The sequence below is a fragment of the Rattus norvegicus genome, chromosome 1 (genome assembly GCF_021556685.1).
Source record: "Rattus norvegicus strain SHRSP/BbbUtx chromosome 1, alternate assembly SHRSP_T2T, whole genome shotgun sequence".
Lineage (NCBI taxonomy): Eukaryota > Metazoa > Chordata > Mammalia > Rodentia > Muridae > Rattus > Rattus norvegicus.
In genome coordinates, this window is record NC_141534.1 from 49,825,674 (window position 1) to 49,844,761 (window position 19,088).

The following is a 19,088-nucleotide window of genomic DNA, read 5'->3' on the forward strand; positions in this document are numbered from 1 at the left end:
TGGTGGTCTGACCTCGGGCTCTGGGAAGCCGTGGGCTTGGCAAAGCGCTGATTTAAAGTCCACACTGCATCTTGTCCCATCCACCCGCTCCGTGCTCCTCAGGATGCCTTCCCTATTCCCCATTCCATTATAGGTTCCTTCAGTGGTGCCCTGTTCACCGTGCCTGTCCACGACCTGGGGACAACTGTCATCAAAGAAGTTCTGCAGAGGGCCAAGGTGGCTACTGAAGAGGTGTTTGAGGCGGACACGTTTTGACCGCAGGTAACTCTTCAATAGGCCAGGAAAGGTCAGCTTCATTAGAAACAGAACATTTATTGGCTCTCCCACACCCTATCACCACCACCGCCACCACCACCACACATTGCTTTCGAGTTCTCTCTGCTCGGATTCTTTCTGTCCCTCCTCCTTCCTGTAGCTGAAGTCAAAGCTTCCTTATGAACGTTTTCCCTGAGTGATTTTAGACCAGGGGTGTGACTGCCTCTGCATTGTTAGGAGCAGGGCCAGGCTGATGCACAGAAAAGTATGCATAATTCTCCACATACCCCTAAAATGTCACACAGTCAAGAAAAGTGTGTGGGCCTGACACTGTGCCAGAGCTGCAAGTGAGGCTGCAGCAGAGCCCTTGTCCACTTGTCATGAGATAGGCTGTCCCTCACTCCTGGGGGACTCTCTGGAGGAAGAATGCTTCATCTTACCTCTGATTCCTGCTGGGTTTGTGGACCAGTGACTACTGTGGTCAGTTCGTGTTGATAATCGATTTGGGACCTGGGTGTGTAGCTCAGGGGTGAAGTGTGTGGTTAGCGTGCATGTGGTCATGAGTTCACTCTCTTGCCCTGCCCTCTGCTCTCTCAGCTCACATTTGAATCAACTGTAGAGAAAGTTGTTAACATTCAATACCAACTTCTGCTCTTCTTCTGTGCCATTTGTATGCGTGTCAGTTGGACATCCTGTATGTTTTAGATGGGTGTTTTGCCCGCACATATGTCTTGCATTTACCACTTGCCGGCCTGGTGCTGGCAAAAGCTGGAGAGGACATTGGGTTTCCTGGAACTGGAGTTACAGATGGTTGTTGTTGTGAGCTGCTGTGCGGGTGCTGGGAATCAAACCCCAAGAACAGCCAGCGCTCCTAACCACTGACCAACTCTTCAAGCCTCTGAATGTTCTATATTTGGAAAGGTTCTTATTTCAGAATTTATAACCCCCAACATACTTTTATTTCAATATATTAAATCTTAAGTATATGTTGATTGGACATAATTGAAATAATATATATATATGTACATATACATGTATATATATATATATGATGCATTAATTGGCTGGAACCCAGTTCTGTACAGAAATTTCATTTAGTAAATTTCACCTTACATATGTAGGCTGAAAATGATACAAAATATGTATGATTTTGTACATGAAATAAGTCGTGTCTGTCTCATGTGAAGGGGCTAGGCAGTCTTTAACATTCACCTAACCTTGTTACACATCTGCACTTTGAATAATATCTGACACAGGAGGTCCACAGTGGCATCATTTTAGCATCCAGAAAGTTCCATATCTCCCAGACTGGAGGTCCATGGCTGTAACCCCAGCAGCACTCTGCAGTCTGAGAAGTGAGCCTTATGAGATTGAGGCCAGCCTGAGCTAGCCAGCCTCTTTGTTATAGAAGAAAAGAAAAGGACAGAGGAGGGAGAGAGAGGCTGGCGGTGACACTGTAGAGAGCTTTCTCAGCACGCACAAAGCTTGAGTTTAATCCCCACCCCTGTGAGAAAAAGAAGTTTTGTGTTTTGGATCATTGCTGATTTTGAGAAGGTGAGTTCTTAGTTAACCTGTATTTTCTCGAGTTGTTTTCAGTCTTGGAGTTTTTTTTGATATTTTTCTTGTTAGAATATTTAAATTACATTTCCTAATCTATTTAAGATTTATTTACTTTTATATATGGGAGTACACTGTCGCTGTCTTCAGACTCACCAGAAGAGGGCATCAGATTCCACTACAGATGGTTGTGAGCCACCATGTGACTGCTGGGAATTGAACTCAGGACCTCTGGATGAGCAGACAGGGCTCTTAACCACTGAGCCATCTCTCCAGCCCTATTTATTTAATTTGAGGGATGCTACAAAGCGTGTATGGGAGTTGAAGGACAAGTTGTGGGAGTTGGTTCTCCCCTCCCACCATCCCATTTCCCACTCCACCCCTCGCCCCCCAACAATACACAGTACGTGTCCCAGGAACTGAACTCAGGTCACCTGCTCAGTGGCAGTGCCGTCCTCCTTCCTCACCCAGGGAATTGTCTCTCCAGCATCGGATTTTGTTGTTGTTGTTGTTGACGTAGAATCGAAGGTTAATGAGTAACGTGGATGATAGCCTTTTAAGCTCTCAGTGCTCTGCCTCTGCTGCCCAAGTGCTGGGATTGTGGACATTCACCATCAAACCTGGTGTCACTCTGTTACTTTTTCCACATCTCCCTGGCTTCTGTGGAACTGCTCACGTAGTCATGACAGGACGTGAGAGTGTTCACTGAAGACCCGTTAAGTGTGCCCTTTACAGTCTTATAAAGCATCTTGCCAGGCACTTTCCTCTCATTGCGTCCCTTAACCCCAGGCTATGTGGATCCTACCATCTCCAGCTACTAAAGGAACAAGGAAACTCAGAGGTCGCTAACCGCAGTCCGTGTGTGAGTTCCTGTCCTGACTCCCTTGGTGATGTACAGCCAAGTGGAAGTGTAAGCCAAACAAGCCCTTTCCTCCCCAACTTGGTTGTTTTTGGTCATGGTGTCTCACCACAGCAATAGAAACCCTAGCAAAAACAGAGATGGATTAAAAAATAACGACTACAGTCAGATACATAAAGCCCATAAGCATTTTCTTCCCTAAATCCTTCAGGCACATTATCACTGCATCAGAGAGCTTGTTGACTGGAACAGAAGTTGGTATCAGGAACAGGTTTGTTGCTATGCAAAAGCTGACCACGTCGTTCTAGGAGAAATGTGAGAGAATTTGGGACCTTAGGCTGGGAAACACCTTGCTATTACAGCACGTCCAAGGCCATTTTAGTGGAAGCTTGGAAAACAGTGATACTATAGGAACCGTGGACTGTGGGTGCCTGATTTCTGGGATTTCAGAGAGGGGTGAAGGAGTTTACCATGAATTGGGCCTGGGGTTCCCCTGTGATATTCTGACTGAGATTCTGTTTGCTGTTTAGGATGGGGCTGAAGAGTCAGCTTCATTAACTGCTCCACTGAGAGATGAAACTTTCTGCGGTTCATTAGGACAATAAGAAAGGCTGCCTAGAGACGTCACAAAGCTGAGGCCAGGCCACATCTTGTGCTGCAAACCAAATTGGCAATCTATGAGGGTCATCTGGTTCTAGTTTTGAAGGGAATCAAGGAGAGCACGCGAGGCTTGGCACCTGGTCGCAGGGTCAGGGTCTTCGCAGAACGGCTTGAGAGGCTGAAGGGGAAGCCTCAGGTGGTATGGAGGCTCCAGGATATTGGAGATGCCGGGACTGTAGGATGACCATCGATGGGAGCTGCAGATTCGCAAATGTCTGAAGGAAGCAGAAATCGTGTGCAGTGAATGGCAGGGCTGTGGACCGCCCAAGGATTTTGTGTACCAGAAGGCTGTCTGGCCCTAAACTATCCACTTTTAATTTGTACTGCTGGATTTTGAGTTTTGCTTAAGTGTGAATTCATTTTAGTATTATTTTTTAATGCCCAAGTTCTTTCTCTTGGGATAAGAATACTTTTAAAAAGAATATTGTTTTTTTGACACAGAATCTCTTTACACGGCCCTTGTAGTCTCAGAATTCACAGAAATCCTCCTGTCTCTTTCTGCTGGGATTAAAGGCCTGTGCCACCCTACCCAGCAAGAATATTTAAGTATAAAATTTGCTTTTTATTTTTATTTTGTAGGCATCCACTGTTAAGTGGCTTTGGACTGTTAAAGAGACTTTAGACTTCCAACACACTACAACTTTTATTGACCTTGAACTTTTACAATGTCACGGTATTTTATATTATGATATTAACATGAGACTTTAGAGACAAGGAGTAAAAAGTATCCATTTAAAAATGATGTTTCTGTGTCAGTCAGCGAGCAGTGCTTTGGTTTGGTTCAGAGGGGCCTTTTTTTTTTCAGATATTTTTGTTTCTTTGTGAAGATGGGATCTTAGTGTACAGCCTTGGCTGTCCTGGAACTCGCCATGTAGACCTAGAATTGACGGAGATTCAGCTGTCACTGCCCATTTTTATTTATTTCTTTAGTGTGTGTGTGTGTATATATGTGTGTGTATGTGTTGGTTTATGTGTGTGTATGGGCGCATGTGCAAGTGTGAGTGCACGTATATGTATGCACATATATGTAAGGATGCCTGTGAAGGCCAAAAGAGGGTTTTAGTCTCCTGCACATGGAGTTACAGGCAGTTTCTCAGGCTCCAGAGGTCTGCCCTTCCCAGCCTTCCTCAGTGTGGTCATAGGTGCACCACCATGCCCTGTGCTGTTCTTTTTGTTGCTGCTGCTGTTGTTTTAGTTGGTTTTGGGCTGACCTCAGAACATTTGCACTTTACCTACTGAGCCATCTCGTCAGCCCCATGTCAGCTGTTTTACATCATATTTTCTGTGCATAGGTGTTGTGTTTGCATAGATGTTGCGATCCCCTGTGTGTCAGGGGAGGTGTCGGGTCCCCTGGGTCTGGAGTTGTGGTCTGTATTAGGAGCCTCCATGTGAGTGTGAGGGAACCAAACCTGGGTCCCTAGAAGAGCAGCTAGTGCTGCCTGCCATCTCTGCAGCTTCCAGATCCTTCTAAGTCAGATGCAGTGTGCTGTATTAACTGCACATAGCAGTGGAACGGTTAGACCTAAGGGACTTTTAGCATGCATTCTTTTGGTTTTGAGGCTGAGGCTTGCTCTATAGCCCAGGCTAGCCTTAATGTAGACAGCTGCCCTACCTGAGCTTCTAAAGTGTTGCTATTATACATAGGTGTGTGTGTGTGTGTGTGTGTGTGTGTGTGTGTGTGTGTGCGTGTGTGTGTGTGCGTGCATGCATGCCTGTTGTGTGCATCCCCACATTTGCCTAGAGAACGTCAGCCACCTTTTGAATGGAATCAGTTCGCTGAGGGAACTGTGTGTTGAAGGGAGCATGAAGGAGCCCTCCATACTGACAGTGGTCCTGCTGAGGAAACACTGTGCAGGCTGCCTTAGAGCCACAGGCCACCATGGAACACCTAGCCTCACAGTGGCAGTTTCCTACAAGAGGTGTGTCTTTGAGGAGTTTATTATGTATATATTTTCTTCATTTAAATTAACATTGTGTGCATGCACACACTCGCACACACTTGTACCCATGGAGGCCACAAGTGGGTGTGTGATACCATAGAACTGAGTTACAGGTGAGCATGGGATCTGAGGTTTGGTCCTCATGATAGAGCATCAAGTGTTGTTAACAGTAAACCATCTCTCCAGCAACTGAAGCATAATTTTGTTAGTAATGAATGGTTTGATCTCCGTTAATTCTTCCTGTAGGTTGCAAAGGCAGGCTGGTCCCTGGAGGATGTTGACGTGTTTGAAATCAATGAAGCCTTTGCAGCAGTGTCTGCAGCATAGCTAAAGAACTTGGATTAAGCCCCGAGAAGGTAACCAACGTGAAGCTGTGTTTGCCCATGAGCTTGCACGGTCCATGTTTAGAGCTGTGAAGTATAAGAAATGAGGTCATTCCCCATGACTGCTCACCTTGGCTAGAGATGAACAAGCACAAGCTAATTTTCAGTTGGTATTTTGTTGCTTTTCACAGCAAGGAACTGAGTGTGTTAGGTCACATCAGAATCAGTGGAACATTCTACAAACAGGGGAGGCAGCAGATGTCACACAGGCATTGCTTCTTCCTAAGTTTTACAGTGAAAGTTGAGTTTGAAAGGATAGTTTGCTAGCATAACATTGGGGGTAGGGTGGGGTGAGATAAAACAGGTATGAGCCTGTGTTCAGAGGACTGACTTAAGACTTAAAGCTCTTCTTCCCTACAGGTGAACAAAAATGTGGGTGGGACTCGTGGTGTTGCAGCCCTGTGCACTGGGGGTGGGATGGGGATGGCAATGTGTCTTCAGAGAGGATGGGCCACCACCCTTACAGTTCTCATTAAAACACTAAACAGAATGTGAGTCCAGAGGACCAAAGTGACCCAGTCACCCAGTCACCCAGGTGGACAGCTTGCTCTACTTTAGTGTGAGACACCCAAGGCTAAGACGTTGAGACATTGCACTTGACACTGTAATAAAAAAGGGAAATTCAGTCAGTCATCAAGGGCTCCAGAGTGAGCGACAGTTTCATAATTTCCATGTTTATTGTCATTGCTTCCTGGGTATAATTTTCTCTGATCATTGATTTGTTTGTTTGTTTGTTTGTTTGTTTTTGAGTCAGGGTCTCATCATATAGCCTGAAAATCGTTTTGTAGATGATGTAGGTTTCGAAGTCCCAGAGATCCACACTTCTGTGCCACCTGAGTACTCGATTTAAACGCATGCGCCATTATGCAGGGTCCCCAAAATGATCATCCATTCAAGGAATGGGGATGTGGCTTCTGCTTTGAACTTGAGGCTCTTCGGTCAACACCCCTGCTTGCTTGTTGTCTTGTGGTTTCCCATTGATCAAACCAAGACCAATCCTGTAATGGAAATTGGATTCAGTGACCTCTTCTAAGCTGAGGTGGTGGGGTAGGTATTCTAGCTATTCTAGTCAGAAGATTGCCCGTCCCAACCAGTGTGCCTCTGGGTGTTGGAAAGTGAGCAGCAAGCACCTTCCCTGCATTTGTTTCTCCGCTTGACCAGACAGACGGTACTTGCTTCAAATGTCTACCTTGACTTCCCCAAAATGATGAACTGTGACTGGAATTGAAAGCCAAATAACCTCTTCCCTACCTTGCATTGCTTCTCATCAGTGAGTTTGATCATGAAAAGAGAAACAAAGCCAGAGCTTAGGATGTGGTAAGGACAGCCAGCTTCAACAGAAAAGCCTTAGTTTGCAGCATGTTACTGAGAGGTCCCTTTGGGATCATTTCTGATAAGCCGTATGTTACTCAGATGAACCTGCAAGGGGGTAGTCACATGTGCTGTGGAAATCATAAGCAAACTATAATAGAGATTGCAGAAGTCAGTTATTGAAGCCATGTATCACATATGAATGACTGGTCGGGTGACAGGACAAATACACATCAGCAATCCCCTAAGAGCATCAGGGAGTAGAAAGTTCCTACCCAAGTAATGTCCCAGCATCTGGAGTCAGAGCAGGGTCATCCATAACAGGACAACAGCCAACACAGTGTGCACTAACCTGCATAGACAGATGTGTCACTGCATAGCCCGTAGTTAATGAAAAGAAGTCTTATCAGTCCCTGTGGGGCCAGGGCTACACATCAGGAACAAGTTGTGCCTCTACCTCAGGAACATGCAATACGGTTCTACAAAAATTTACCAGAAATAGGCCAAGATTTATTCATGTGAAGATGTGTTCCACTGTTTGTATATGCACATTGGCGACAGGCGAGCATGGAACCCCCTGGAACAGACTGGTGAGCCACCATGTGGGTGCTAGGACTGGACTCATGTCCTCTACAAAAACAACTAGTGTCGGTGCCTGAGCTGCCAGTGTGTGAATGTCGTGCATAGGTCTGCGGGTTGAAAGAAAACACGTACACGGGTCACCCGTTTTCAGAGAGTGCCACCAACGCTTTACTGATCTCCTTATATACCACAGGCAAAAGTCATGGAAAACAAGAAGGCAGGTGAAAATCCCTAACCAGGAAAACAGGAAAAGTCTGTGTGGTAGAAAGTCCCAGGCCCAATCAGGGGCATAAACAACTTCTTACACAACAAGCTGGAAGGCACGGTGGGGAGGAAGGGGGCCATGGAAATCCCAGCCCAAATCAGGGGCTAAGAGCAGCTCTCAAGGGTGTGAACAACTTCTTGCTATATCAGGCTAAAAGGCTCAGCAAGGGGGGAGGGAAACACCAAGGTAGGGCCCAACAAACTAGTCCTCAACTACTGAGCGATCTCTCAGACCCCTTTTTATTTAAATGGTGGGGTGGGCTCCATGTGAATAAGGTGCCTGACAAAGCCAGGGTAATGGCTGCTCCTGGAGCCAGAGATTACAGGTGGTTGTAAGCCAGTGCTGGGTGGGGGAATTGAACTCCAGTCCTAGGAAGTTTAAATAGAGAGGATGAGCCTGCTCATAGACAAGCAGGATTTCAGAGTTGTCAGCATGATGGGTGGTTACTGAAGGGATGGGGTAGACATGATGTTTCCCTGGGAGCTGCTGCAGAATTGGGTAAGGGACAGAGTAAGCCCACAAGGGGGACTGAGGAGTGGCCAGAGAGGGGAAGTGGAAAGGCATGAAACTGCAGAAGCAAAGCAGAATGGCTGTCCTTTCAGAACCCTGGAGTCCTACAGCCTGCCTGTGAGGGAGGGAGTGGGGTGTGGGGAGAATAGCCAGAGGGAGTCTGCAAAAGGAAGATGTAAATGGAACATTACAAGACAAATGAGACCAAGGATGTTTCATCTTTAATTGGTATGCACCTCACCTGGCATAAAGACCTTCTTGGTCCCCATTTTTTCTCAGGTAATAGTATACACCCAAGGTTCCATCTGCTTTCAAAAGTTACACTTGCACTCTGTCTGGAGTTAGGTAACTATGTAATGACAGTATAAGGCTAAAGCCTGTCATGGTGGTGCCCAGCTTTAATCCCAGCATTCAAGGAACAGAAGCAAGAGGATCCAGTGCCTTTTTCTGACCAACCTGGGAAACTAGGAACACACATGGTGCACATACATGCATGGAGGCAAACAAAAAGCAGAAACATTGATATAAATGAAATAAATTTGGTAAGATTTTACCCTTTCGGAATAATAATATATATGCATGTATATATACATATATATATATATGTGTGTGTGTGTGTGTGTGTGTGTGTGTGTGTGTGTGTGTGTGTGTATGTATCTGTGTGTGGCCAAGCTCTGGGGTAAAAGGCCCAGCGTCATAAAAAACAATGCCTTTATGAAGTTCATAGGCAAATGGAGGGAACTGGAAAATATCATCCTGAGGGAGTTAATCCAATCAAAGAAAAACACTCATGGTATGCACTCATTGATAAGTGGATATTAGCCCAAATGCTTGAATTGCCCTAAGTGCACAGAACACATGAAACTCAAGAGGGATGACCAAAATGGGAATGGTTCTCTCCTTCTTCGAAAGGGGAACAAGAATACCCTTGGCAGGGAATAGGGAGGCAAACTTTAAAACAAAGTCAGAGGAACACCCATTCAGAGCATGCCCCACATGTGGACCATACTTATACATCCATCGAATTAAATAAGATGTATGAAGCAAAGAAGTGCAGGCCGACAGGAACCGGATGTAGATCTCTCATGAGAGACACAGGCAGAATACAACAAATACATGGACGAATGCCAGCAGAAAACCACTGAACTGAGAACGGGGACCCCCGTTGAAGGAAGTAGAGAAAGGACTGAAAGAGCTTGAAGGGGCTCACGACCCCATATGAACAACAATGCCAAGCAACTAGAGCTTCCAGGGACTAAGCCACTACCTAAAGACTATACATGGACTGACCCTGGGCTCTGACCTCATAGGTAGCAATGAATAGCCTAGTAAGAGCACCAGTGGAAGGGGAAGCCCTTGGTCCTGCTAAGACCGAACCCCCAGTAAACGTGATTGTTGGGGGGAGGGCGGTAATCGGGGGAGGATGGGAAGGGGAACACCAATATAGAATGGGAGGGGGAAGGATTAGGAGGATGTTGGCCCGGAAACCAGGAAAGGGGATAACAATCGAAATGTAAATAAGAAATACTCAAGTCAATAAAGATAAAAAAAAAAAAAAAGCCCAGCGTCACCACAGCCAGTAGTCTTTACTGTAGTTGTGTGCCCTCTGCAGAAATAACTTTTTGCATGCCCACATCCTGTGGATCACGTGAACCGTTTGTGGGAGGACCCATCTCTAGCAAGGTAGAGGTAATTAGAAGTGCAGAGGGTCTGACTTTGGCCGCAGGTGTTTTACACAGCAGCGATCCGTAGCCCTCAGTGTCCTTTCATGGACACGGTCTTCAGATCTCCTTCCACCCACATTCCCCAGGGTTGTCCCCTGACAGTGCCCCGGCACCCTGCAGGAATCTCAAAGTCCCTGAGAACTGACAGACACTGTATCCTGCTCCTTCTGGCTTGTGACATGTTCAGGAATTCTAGCCAGAGCATTCCAGTCCCGGCTAACTCTGAGGCACACTTTTAGTCATCCTCTCTGCTTCGAAAATACACCAAAACAGACGACGAGGGGGTCCAAAGAGAGAGTCCAGGTGTGTTGCAAGGAAGCGTTCAAAGTCCACAGCCTGTGTCTTCTCCCAACACCTCAGCCTTCTGCGCGCTGATCGTGCACTTTGTAATCTACACATCCGGAACCTCCAGGACCCACCCAACCCCGGACCTCTAAATGATTTATGCAACATCCTAAGACCCCGCGCTCCCCCTCCCACCAGTCTGGACCCTGTTCACAGCCTAACTCTCCCTAGGAAGAGTGGGAGTCCTGGGAGTTGCTAAGCAGGGAGCTGGGAGGAGTGGGGAGGTGTGGCGAGGGCCAGGAGGGGAGGGCAGTGGGGGGAAGGGGCGGCCAGGGGCGGGAGTAGCAGGGAGTGGCTGAGAGGTGCTGGCAGGAGCGGGCAGGGGCGGGATGGGCGGGGAGGAGCTTGGAGCGAGCGGAGTGGGGCAGAGAGGACCAGGCAGGGGCGGGGAGGGACGGACATGGGCGGGAAGGGGCGGGCACGGGCGGGGAGGGGCGGGGGGCGGGGCGGGGGCGGGAGGGGGACGGCAGGGGCGGGCAGGGGGCCAGCAGAGGCGGGCAGGGGCTGCCTATGGCTCCTCTCCTGCTCAGCTCCAACTCTGCAAAGTTAACTTCAAGTACAGCCAGAGCTGTGCAGATGCCTGTGGAGTAGCAGGATGAACAGAAGTTCCGACCGGGTAAACATCGTCTCGGCTGCTCGAACCACAAAAGGTCAGTGTCACGGAGGCACCCTACAGGTGCACAGAGAACCCGGCCAACTGCGCGCTTGCAATCATGATGGTTCATCTGTCACTGTGTGGTGGAAGGTATTGGTGTTCTGAACTCAGGCTCTGGGCAGCCCTGGGCTTGGCACAGCGCTGATTTAAAGTCCACACTGCATCTGGTCCCATCTTCCACCTCTGTGGTCCTCAGGGTGCTCTTGCTTCAGATGCCTTCCCTCTTCCCCATTCCATTATAGGCTCCTTCAATGGTGCCCTGTCCACCGTGCCTGTCCACGACCTGGGGACAACTGTCATCAAAGAAGTCCTGGCAAAAAGCCCTTCTTGGTCACCGTTTTACTCAGATAATCGTATATGCCCAAGATTTCTTCTGCTTTCAAAAGTTACACTTGCAGTTTGTCTGGAGTTAGGCAACTATGTAATGACAGTGTAAGGCTAAAGCCTGTCATGGTCGTGCCCAGGTTTAATCCCAGCATTCAAGGAAGAGAAGCAAGTGGGTCTCTTCAGTTCTAGGCCACCCTGATCTACATAGTGACTTACATATAGGTCAGCTAAGGCTTACATTATGAAGTCATGTCTGAAAGAGAGAGAGAGAGAGAAAGGAAGAGAAAAAATTAAATTGTTGGGACCTAAGTTAGTTCCCAACCTCCACATGGTGACTCAAAACCACGCTAACTCCATTCCAAGGATCCCGTGCCTTTGTCTGACCTACCTGGGGAACTAGGAACACACATGGTGCTTATACATGCATGCAGGCAAAGAAAAAGCAGAAACATTCATATACATGAAATAAGCTTGGTAAGATTTTTTCCCTTTGGGAAAAATAATATATATGTGTGTATATATACACATATGTGTGTATGTGTGTGTGTGTTTGTGTGTGGCCAAGCTCTGGGGTAAAAAGCCCAGCGTCATCAAAAACAATGACTTCATGAAGTTCATAGGCAAATGGATGGAACTGGAAAATATCATCCTGAGTGAGGTAACCCAATCACAGAAAAACACACATGGTATGCACTCACTGATAAGTGGCTATTAGCCCAAATGCTTGAATTGCCCTAGATGCACAGAACACATGAAACTCAAGAGGGATGACCAAAATGCGAATGCTTCACTTCTTCTTTAAAAGGGGAACAAGAATACCCTTCTCAGGGAATAGGAAGGCAAAGTTTAAAACAGAGGCAGAAGGAACACCCATTCAGAGTCTGCCCCACATGTGGCCCATACTTACACAGCCTCCAAACTAGAAAAGATGGATGAAGCAAAGAAGGTCGACAGGAACCGGATGTAGATCGCTCCTGAGAGACACAGCCAGAATACAGCAAATACATAGGCGAATGCCAGCAGAAAACCACTGAACTGAGAACGGGATCCCCGTTGAAGGAATCAGAGAAAGGACTGGAAGAGCTTGAAGGGGCTCGAGACCCCATATAAACAACAATGCCAAGCAACCAGAGCTTCCAGGGACTAATCCACTACCCAAAGACTATACATGGACTGACCCTGGACTCTGACCTCACAGGTAGCAATGAATAGTCTAGTAAGAGCACCAGTGGAAGGGGAAGCCCTTGGTCCTGCCAAGACTGAACCCCCAGTGAACATGATTATTGGGGGGAGGGCAGTAATGGGGGAGGAAGGGGAGGGGAACACCAATATAGAATGGGAGAGGAGGTGTTAATTGGATGTTGGCACAGAAACCGGGAAAGGGAATAACATTCGAAAGTAAATAAGAAATACTCAAGTCAATAAAGATTAAAAAAAAAAAAAGCTCAGCCTCACCACAGCCAGTAGTCTTTAGTGTAGTTGTGTGCCCTCTGCAGAAATGACTTTTTGCATGCCCACATCCTGTGGATCAGGTGAACCGTTTGTGGGAGGACCCATCTCTAGCAAGGTAGAGGTAATTAGAAGTGCAGACAAGGTGTGACTTTGGCCGCAGGTGTTTTACACAGCAGCGATCCGTAGCCCTCAGTGTCCTTTCATGGACACGGTCTTCAGATCTCCTTCCACCCACGTTCCCCAGGGTTGTCCCCTGACAGTCCCCGGCGCCCTGCAGGAATCTCAAAGTCCCTGAGAACTGACAGACACTGTATCCTGCTCCTTCTGGCTTGTGACATGTTCAGGAATACTAGCCAGGGCATTCCAGTCCCGGCTAACTCTGAGGCACACTTTTAGTCATCCTCTCTGCTTCGAAAATACACCAAAACAGACGACGAGGGGGTCCAAAGAGAGAGTCCAGGTGTGTTGCAAGGAAGCGTTCAAAGTCCACAGCCTGTGTCTCCTCCCAACACCTCAGCCTTCTGCGCAGTGATCGTGCACTTTGTAATCTATATATCCGGAACCTCCATGACCCACCCAATCCCGGACCTCTAAACTATCTATGCAACATTGTAAGACCCCTGCACCCCCTCTTCCCCCAGACTGTGGACACCCTGTTCACAGCCTTGCTCTCCCTAGGAAGAGTGGGAGTCCTGGGAGCTGCTGAGCAGGGAGCTTGGAGGAGTGGAGCAGGGAGGAGTGGGGACTGGCTGAAGGGGAGGGCAGTGGCTGGCAGGGCCAACCTTGGGGGGAGGAGTAGCAGGGAGTGGCAGGGAGGGCCAGGCAGGGGTGGCCAGGGGCGGGCAGGGGCGGGGAGTGGCCAGGAGTAGCCAGGTGGTGCAGGCGAGGACTGGAAGGGGCGGGCAGGGAGCAGGTAGGGGCCGGCAGGGGCGGGCTTGGGCTGGCAGGGGCCGGGAATGTTGGAGACGGGCGGGGAGGGGGGAGGGGCGGGCAGGGGCGGAGCCGAGCGGGCAGGGGCGGAGCGGGGCGGGCAGAGGCGGGGAGGGGCGGAGCGGGGCGGGCAGGGGCCCGCAGGGGCCGGCAGAAGCGGGCAGGGGCGGCAGGGGCGGGCAGGGCCTTGCTGGGCCAGGCAGGGGAGGCCTTAGGCTCCTCTCCTGCTCAGCTCCAACTCTGCAAAGTTTGCTTCAACTACAGCCAGAGCTGTGAGGACGCGTGTGGAGTAGCAGGATGAACAGAAGTTCCGACCCGGAGGTCACCGTCTCGGCGGCTCGTTCCTCCATAGGTCAGTGTCCCGGAGGCACCCTACAGGTGCGCAGAGAACCCGGCCAACTGCCCGCTTGCATTCATGATCGTTCATCTCTGACCGTGTGGTGGCAGGTATTGGTGGTCTGACCTCGGGCTCTGGGAAGCCGTGGGCTTGGCAAAGCGCTGATTTAAAGTCCACACTGCATCTGGTCCCATCCACCCGCTCCGTGGTCCTCAGGATGCCTTCCCTCTTCCCCATTCCATTGTAGGTTCCTTCAGTGGTGCCCTGTTCACCTTGCCTGTCCACGACCTGGGGACAACTGTCATCAAAGAAGACCTGCAGAGGGCTAAGGTGCCTCCAGAAGAGGTGTCCGAGGCGGACACGTTTTGACCGCAGGTAACTCTTCAATAGACCAGGAAAGGTCAGCTTCATTAGAAACAGAACATTTATTGGCTCTCCCACACCCTATCACCACCACCACCACCACCACCACCACCACCACCACCACCACCACCACCACCACACATTGCTTTGGAGTTCCCTGTGCTAGGATTCTTTCTGTCCCTCCTCCTTCCTGTAGCTGAAGTCAAAGCTTCCTTATGAACGTTTTCCTGAGTGATTTTAGACCAGTGGTGTGACCGCCTTTGCATTGTTAGGAGCAGGGCCAGCCTGATGCACGGGAAAGTATGTATAATTCTCCACATACCCCTAAAATGTCACACAGTCAAGAAAAGTGTGTGAGCCTGACACTGTGCCAGAGCTGCAAGTGAGGCTTCAGCAGAGCCCTTGACCACCATGCTCTATGCTGTTCTTTTTGTTGCTGCTGCTGTTGTTTTAGTTGGGTTGGGGCTGACCTCAGAACATTTGCACTTTACCTACTGAGCCATCTCGTCAGCCCCATGTCAGCTGTTTTACATCATATTTTCTGTGCATAGGTGTTGTGTTTGCATAGATGTTGCGATCCCCTGTGTGTCAGTGGAGGTGTCGGGTCCCCTGGGTCTGGAGTTGTGGTCTGTATTAGGAGCCTCCATGTGAGTGTGAGGGAACCAAACCTGGGTCCCTAGAAGAGCAGCTAGTGCTGCCTGCCATCTCTGCAGCTTCCAGATCCTTCTAAGTCAGATCCAGTGTGCTGTATTAACTGCACATAGCAGTGGAACAGTGAGACCTAAGGGACTTTTAGCATGCACTCTTTTGGTTTTGAGGCTGAGGCTTGCTCTATCGCCCAGGCTAGCCTTAATGTAGAAAACTTCCCTACCTGAACTTCTAAAGGGCTGCTATTATAGGCAGGTGTGTGTGGGTGTGTGTTTGCACGCACGTGTGCATGTGCAAGCATGCGTGTTGTGTGCGTCCCCACATCTGCCCTGAGAACGTCACCCACCTTTTGAATGGAATCACTTCGCTGAGGGAACTGTGTGTTGAAGGGCACATGAAGGAGCACTCCATAGTGACAGTGGTCCTGATGAGGAATCACTGTGCAGGCTGCCTTAGAGCCACAGGCCACCATGGAACACCCAGCCTCATACTTGGCAGTTTCCTACAGGAGGTGTGTCTTTGAGAAGTATATTATGTATAACTTTTCTTCATTTAAATTAACATTGTCTGTTCGAGCACACACACGTACGTCCTGGTACCCATGGAGGCCACAAGAGGGTGTGTGATACCATAGAACTGAGTTACAGGTGAGCATGGGATCTGAGGTCTGATCCTCATGATAGAGCATCAAGTGTTGTTAACAGTGAACCATCTCTCCAGCAACTCAAGCAGAATTTTCTTAGTAATGAATGGTTTGACCTCCCTGTAGGTTGCAAAGGCAGGCTGGTCCCTGGAGGATGTTGACGTATTTGAAATCAATGAAGCCTTTGCAGCAGTGTCTGCAGCAATAGCTAGAGAACTTGGATTAAACCCCGAGAAGGTAACCAACCCGAAGCTGTGTTTGCCCATGAGCTTGCACGGTCCGTGTTTAGAGCTGTGAAGTATAAGAAATGAGGTCATTCCCCATGACTGCTCACCTTGGCTAGAGATGAACAAGCACAAGTTAATTTTCGGTTGGGATTTTGTTGCTTTTCACAACAAGGAACTGAGTGTGTTAGGTCACATCAGAATCAGTGGAACAGTCTAGAAACTCAGGAGGCAGCAGATGTCACACAGGCATTGCTTCTTCCTAAGCTTTACAGTGAAAGTTGAGTTTGAAAGGATAGTTTGCTAGCATAACACTGGGGGTAGGGTGGGGTGAGATAAAACAGTTGTTAGCCTGTGTTCAGAGGACTGACTTAAGACTTAAAGCTCTTCTTCTCTACAGGTGAACATCAATGGAGGAGTCATTGCCTTGGGCCATCCTCTGGGAGCATCTGTCTGTATGATTCTAGTGACCTTGTTACACACCCTGGAGAGAGTGGGTGGGACTCGTGGTGTTGCAGCCCTGTGCACTGGGGTTGGGATGGGGATGGCAATGTGTGTTCAGAGAGGATGAGCCACACCCTTACAGTTCTCATTAAAACACTAAACAGAACGTGCGAACAGTTCAGACTTAAGGGACTTTTAGCATGCATTCTTTTAGTTTTGAGGCTGAGCCTTGCTCTATAGACCAGGGTAGCATTAATGTAGATAGCTGCCCTTCCTGAGCTTCTAAAGTGCTGCTATTATAGGTGTGTGTGTGTGTGTGTGTGTGTGTGTGTGTGTATCTGTGCATGTGCGGGCTCGTCTGTGTGTTCATGTGCGTGTGCGTGCATGCGTGTTGTGTGTGTTCTCACATCTGCCTAGAGAACGTCAGGCACCTTTTGAATGGAATCAGTTCGCTGAGGGAACTGTGTGTTGAAGGGAGCATGAAGGAGCCCTCCATACTGACAGTGGTCCCGCTGAGGAATCACTGTGCCGGCTGACTTAGAGCCACAGGCCACCATGGAACACCCAGCCTCACAGTGGCCATTTCCTACAAGACGTGTGTCTTTGAGGACTGTATTATGTATATGTTTTCTTCATTTAAATTAACATTGTGTGTGTGTGCACACACTCGCACACACTGGTATCCATAGCGGCCACAAGAGGGTGTGTGATACCACAGAACTGAGTTACAGGTGAGCATGTGATCTGAGGTTTGGTCCTCATGATAGAGCATCAAGTGTTGTTAACAGTGAACCATCTCTCCAGCAACTGAAGCATAATTTTGTTACTATTTTGTTACTATTTGATACAGTTCTCATTAAAACACTAAACAGAATGTGAGACCAGAGGACCAACCTGAGGACAGGAACCCAGGTCGACAGCTTGCTCTACTTTAGTGTGAGACACCCAAGGCTAAGACGTTGAGACATTGCATTTGACACTGTTATTAAACAGGGAAATCCAGTCAGTCATCAAGGGCTCCAGAGTGAACGACAGTTTCATAATTTCCATGTTTATTGTCTTTGCTTTCGGGGTATAGTTTTCTCTGATCAATGCTTTGTTTGTTTGTTTGTTTTTGAGTCAGGGTGTCACCATATAGCCTGAAAATCGTTTTGTAGATGAGGTTGGCTTTGAACTCCCAGAGATCCACCTTTCTGTGCCACCTGAGTACTTTAATTAAATTCATGCGCCCTGATGCAGGGTCCTGAAATGATCCATTCAAGGAATGGGGATGTGGCTTCTGGTTTGAACTTCAGACTCTTCGCTCAAACACCCCTGCTTGCTTGTTGTATTGTGGTTTCCCATTGATCAAACCAAGACCAATCCTGTAATGGAAATTGGATTCAGTGGCCTCTTCTAAGCTGAGGTGGTGGGGTAGGTATTCTAGCTATTCTAGTCAGAAGATTGCCCATCCCAACCAGTGTGCCTCTGGTTTGTTGGAAAGTGAGCAGCAAGCACCTTCCCTGCATTTGTTTCTCTGCTTGACCAGAGCGACAGTACTTGATTCAAACGTCTACTCTGACTTCCCCAAAATGATGAACTGTTACTGGAATTGAAAGCCAAATAAACTCTTCCCTCCCTTGCATTGCTTCTCATCAGTGAGTTTGATCATGAAAAGAGAAACAAAGCCAGAGCTTAGGATGTGGTTAGGACAGCCAGCTTCAACAGAGAAGCCTTAGTGTGCAGCATGTTACTGAGAAGTCACTTTGGGATCATTTCTGATAAGCCGTATGTTACTCAGATGAACCTGCAAGGGGGTAGTCACATGTGCTGTGGAAATCATAAGCAAACTATAAGAGAGACATTGCAGAAGTCAGTTATTGAAGCCATGTGTCACATCTGCATGACTGGTCGGGTGACAGGACAAATACACATCAGCAATCCCCTAAGAGCATCAGGGAGTAGAAAGTTCCTACCCAAGTAATGTCCCAGCATCTGGAGTCAGAACAGGGGCATCCCTAACAGGACTACAGACAACACAGTGTGCAGTAACCTGCATGGCCAGATGTGTCACTGCATAGCACGTAGTTAATGAAAAGAAGTCATGTCAGTCCCTGGAGGGCCAGGGCTACACATCAGGAACATGTTGTGCCTCTACCTCAGGAACATGCAATACGGTTTTACAAATATTTAACAGAAATAAGCAGATGTGTTCCACTGTTTGTATATGCACATTGGCGACAGGCGAGCATGAAACTCCCTGGAACAGACTTGTGATCCACCATGTGGGGGCTAGGACTAAACCCATGTCCTCCAGAAGAACAACTAGTGTAGGTGCCTGAGCCGCCAGTGTGTGAATATCGGGCGTAGTTCTGCGGGTTGAAAGGAAACACATAACACGGGTCACCCGTTTTCAGAGAGTGCCACAAACGCTTTACTGAGATCTCCTTATGTACCAGAGGCAAACGTCATGAAAATAACAAGGCAGGTGAAAATCCCTAACCAGGAAAACAGGAAAAGTCTGTGTGGTAGAAAGTCTCAGGCCCAATCAGGGGCATAAACCACTTCTTAAATAACAAGCTGGAAGGCTCGGTGGGGAGGAAGTGTGCCATGGGAAATCCCAGCCCCAAATCAGGGGCTAAGAGCAGCTCCAAGGGTGTAAACAATTTCTTGCTATAGCAGGCTAAAAGGCTCA

At 48.3% G+C, this 19,088-nt stretch overlaps 2 protein-coding genes across 15 annotated transcripts in view; both read left to right on the forward strand.

The window, feature by feature from the left end:
* Positions 1-6,909, forward strand: part of LOC148006947 (uncharacterized) — a 92,109-nt gene extending 85,200 nt beyond the window's left edge. For 6 of the 9 annotated variants that reach the window (XM_087605197.1, XM_087605206.1, XM_087605213.1 and 3 more), the window contains 2 exons: positions 134-261; positions 3,202-4,073. In XM_087605197.1, coding sequence (XP_087461323.1) covers positions 134-261; positions 3,202-3,229 — 156 coding nt within the window. In that variant the 3' untranslated portion in view covers positions 3,230-4,073. Of the gene's footprint in view, positions 1-133; positions 262-3,201; positions 4,074-5,517 lie in introns of those variants that run through there. The other 3 variants (XM_087605171.1, XM_087605175.1, XM_087605168.1) reach the window with 2 other exon arrangements.
* A 3,930-nt stretch (positions 6,910-10,839) lies between these two features.
* Positions 10,840-18,038, forward strand: LOC134482682 (uncharacterized). Of its 6 annotated transcripts, XM_087605315.1 has the most exons (7): positions 10,840-11,041; positions 11,289-12,571; positions 13,343-13,436; positions 14,020-14,202; positions 14,340-14,467; positions 15,873-15,983; positions 16,371-18,038. In XM_087605315.1, exons 4-6 carry the CDS (start codon positions 14,053-14,055, stop codon positions 15,952-15,954), a joined length of 360 nt encoding a protein of 119 aa, XP_087461441.1. In that variant the 5' UTR covers positions 10,840-11,041; positions 11,289-12,571; positions 13,343-13,436; positions 14,020-14,052; the 3' UTR covers positions 15,955-15,983; positions 16,371-18,038. The 6 variants fall into 6 exon arrangements, 5 of the variants coding, with proteins under 5 accessions (XP_087461441.1, XP_087461445.1, XP_087461435.1 ...); XM_087605319.1 differs by lacking the exon at positions 13,343-13,436; XM_087605309.1 differs by lacking the exons at positions 11,289-12,571; positions 13,343-13,436.
* Positions 18,039-19,088: the final 1,050 nt, after the last annotated feature.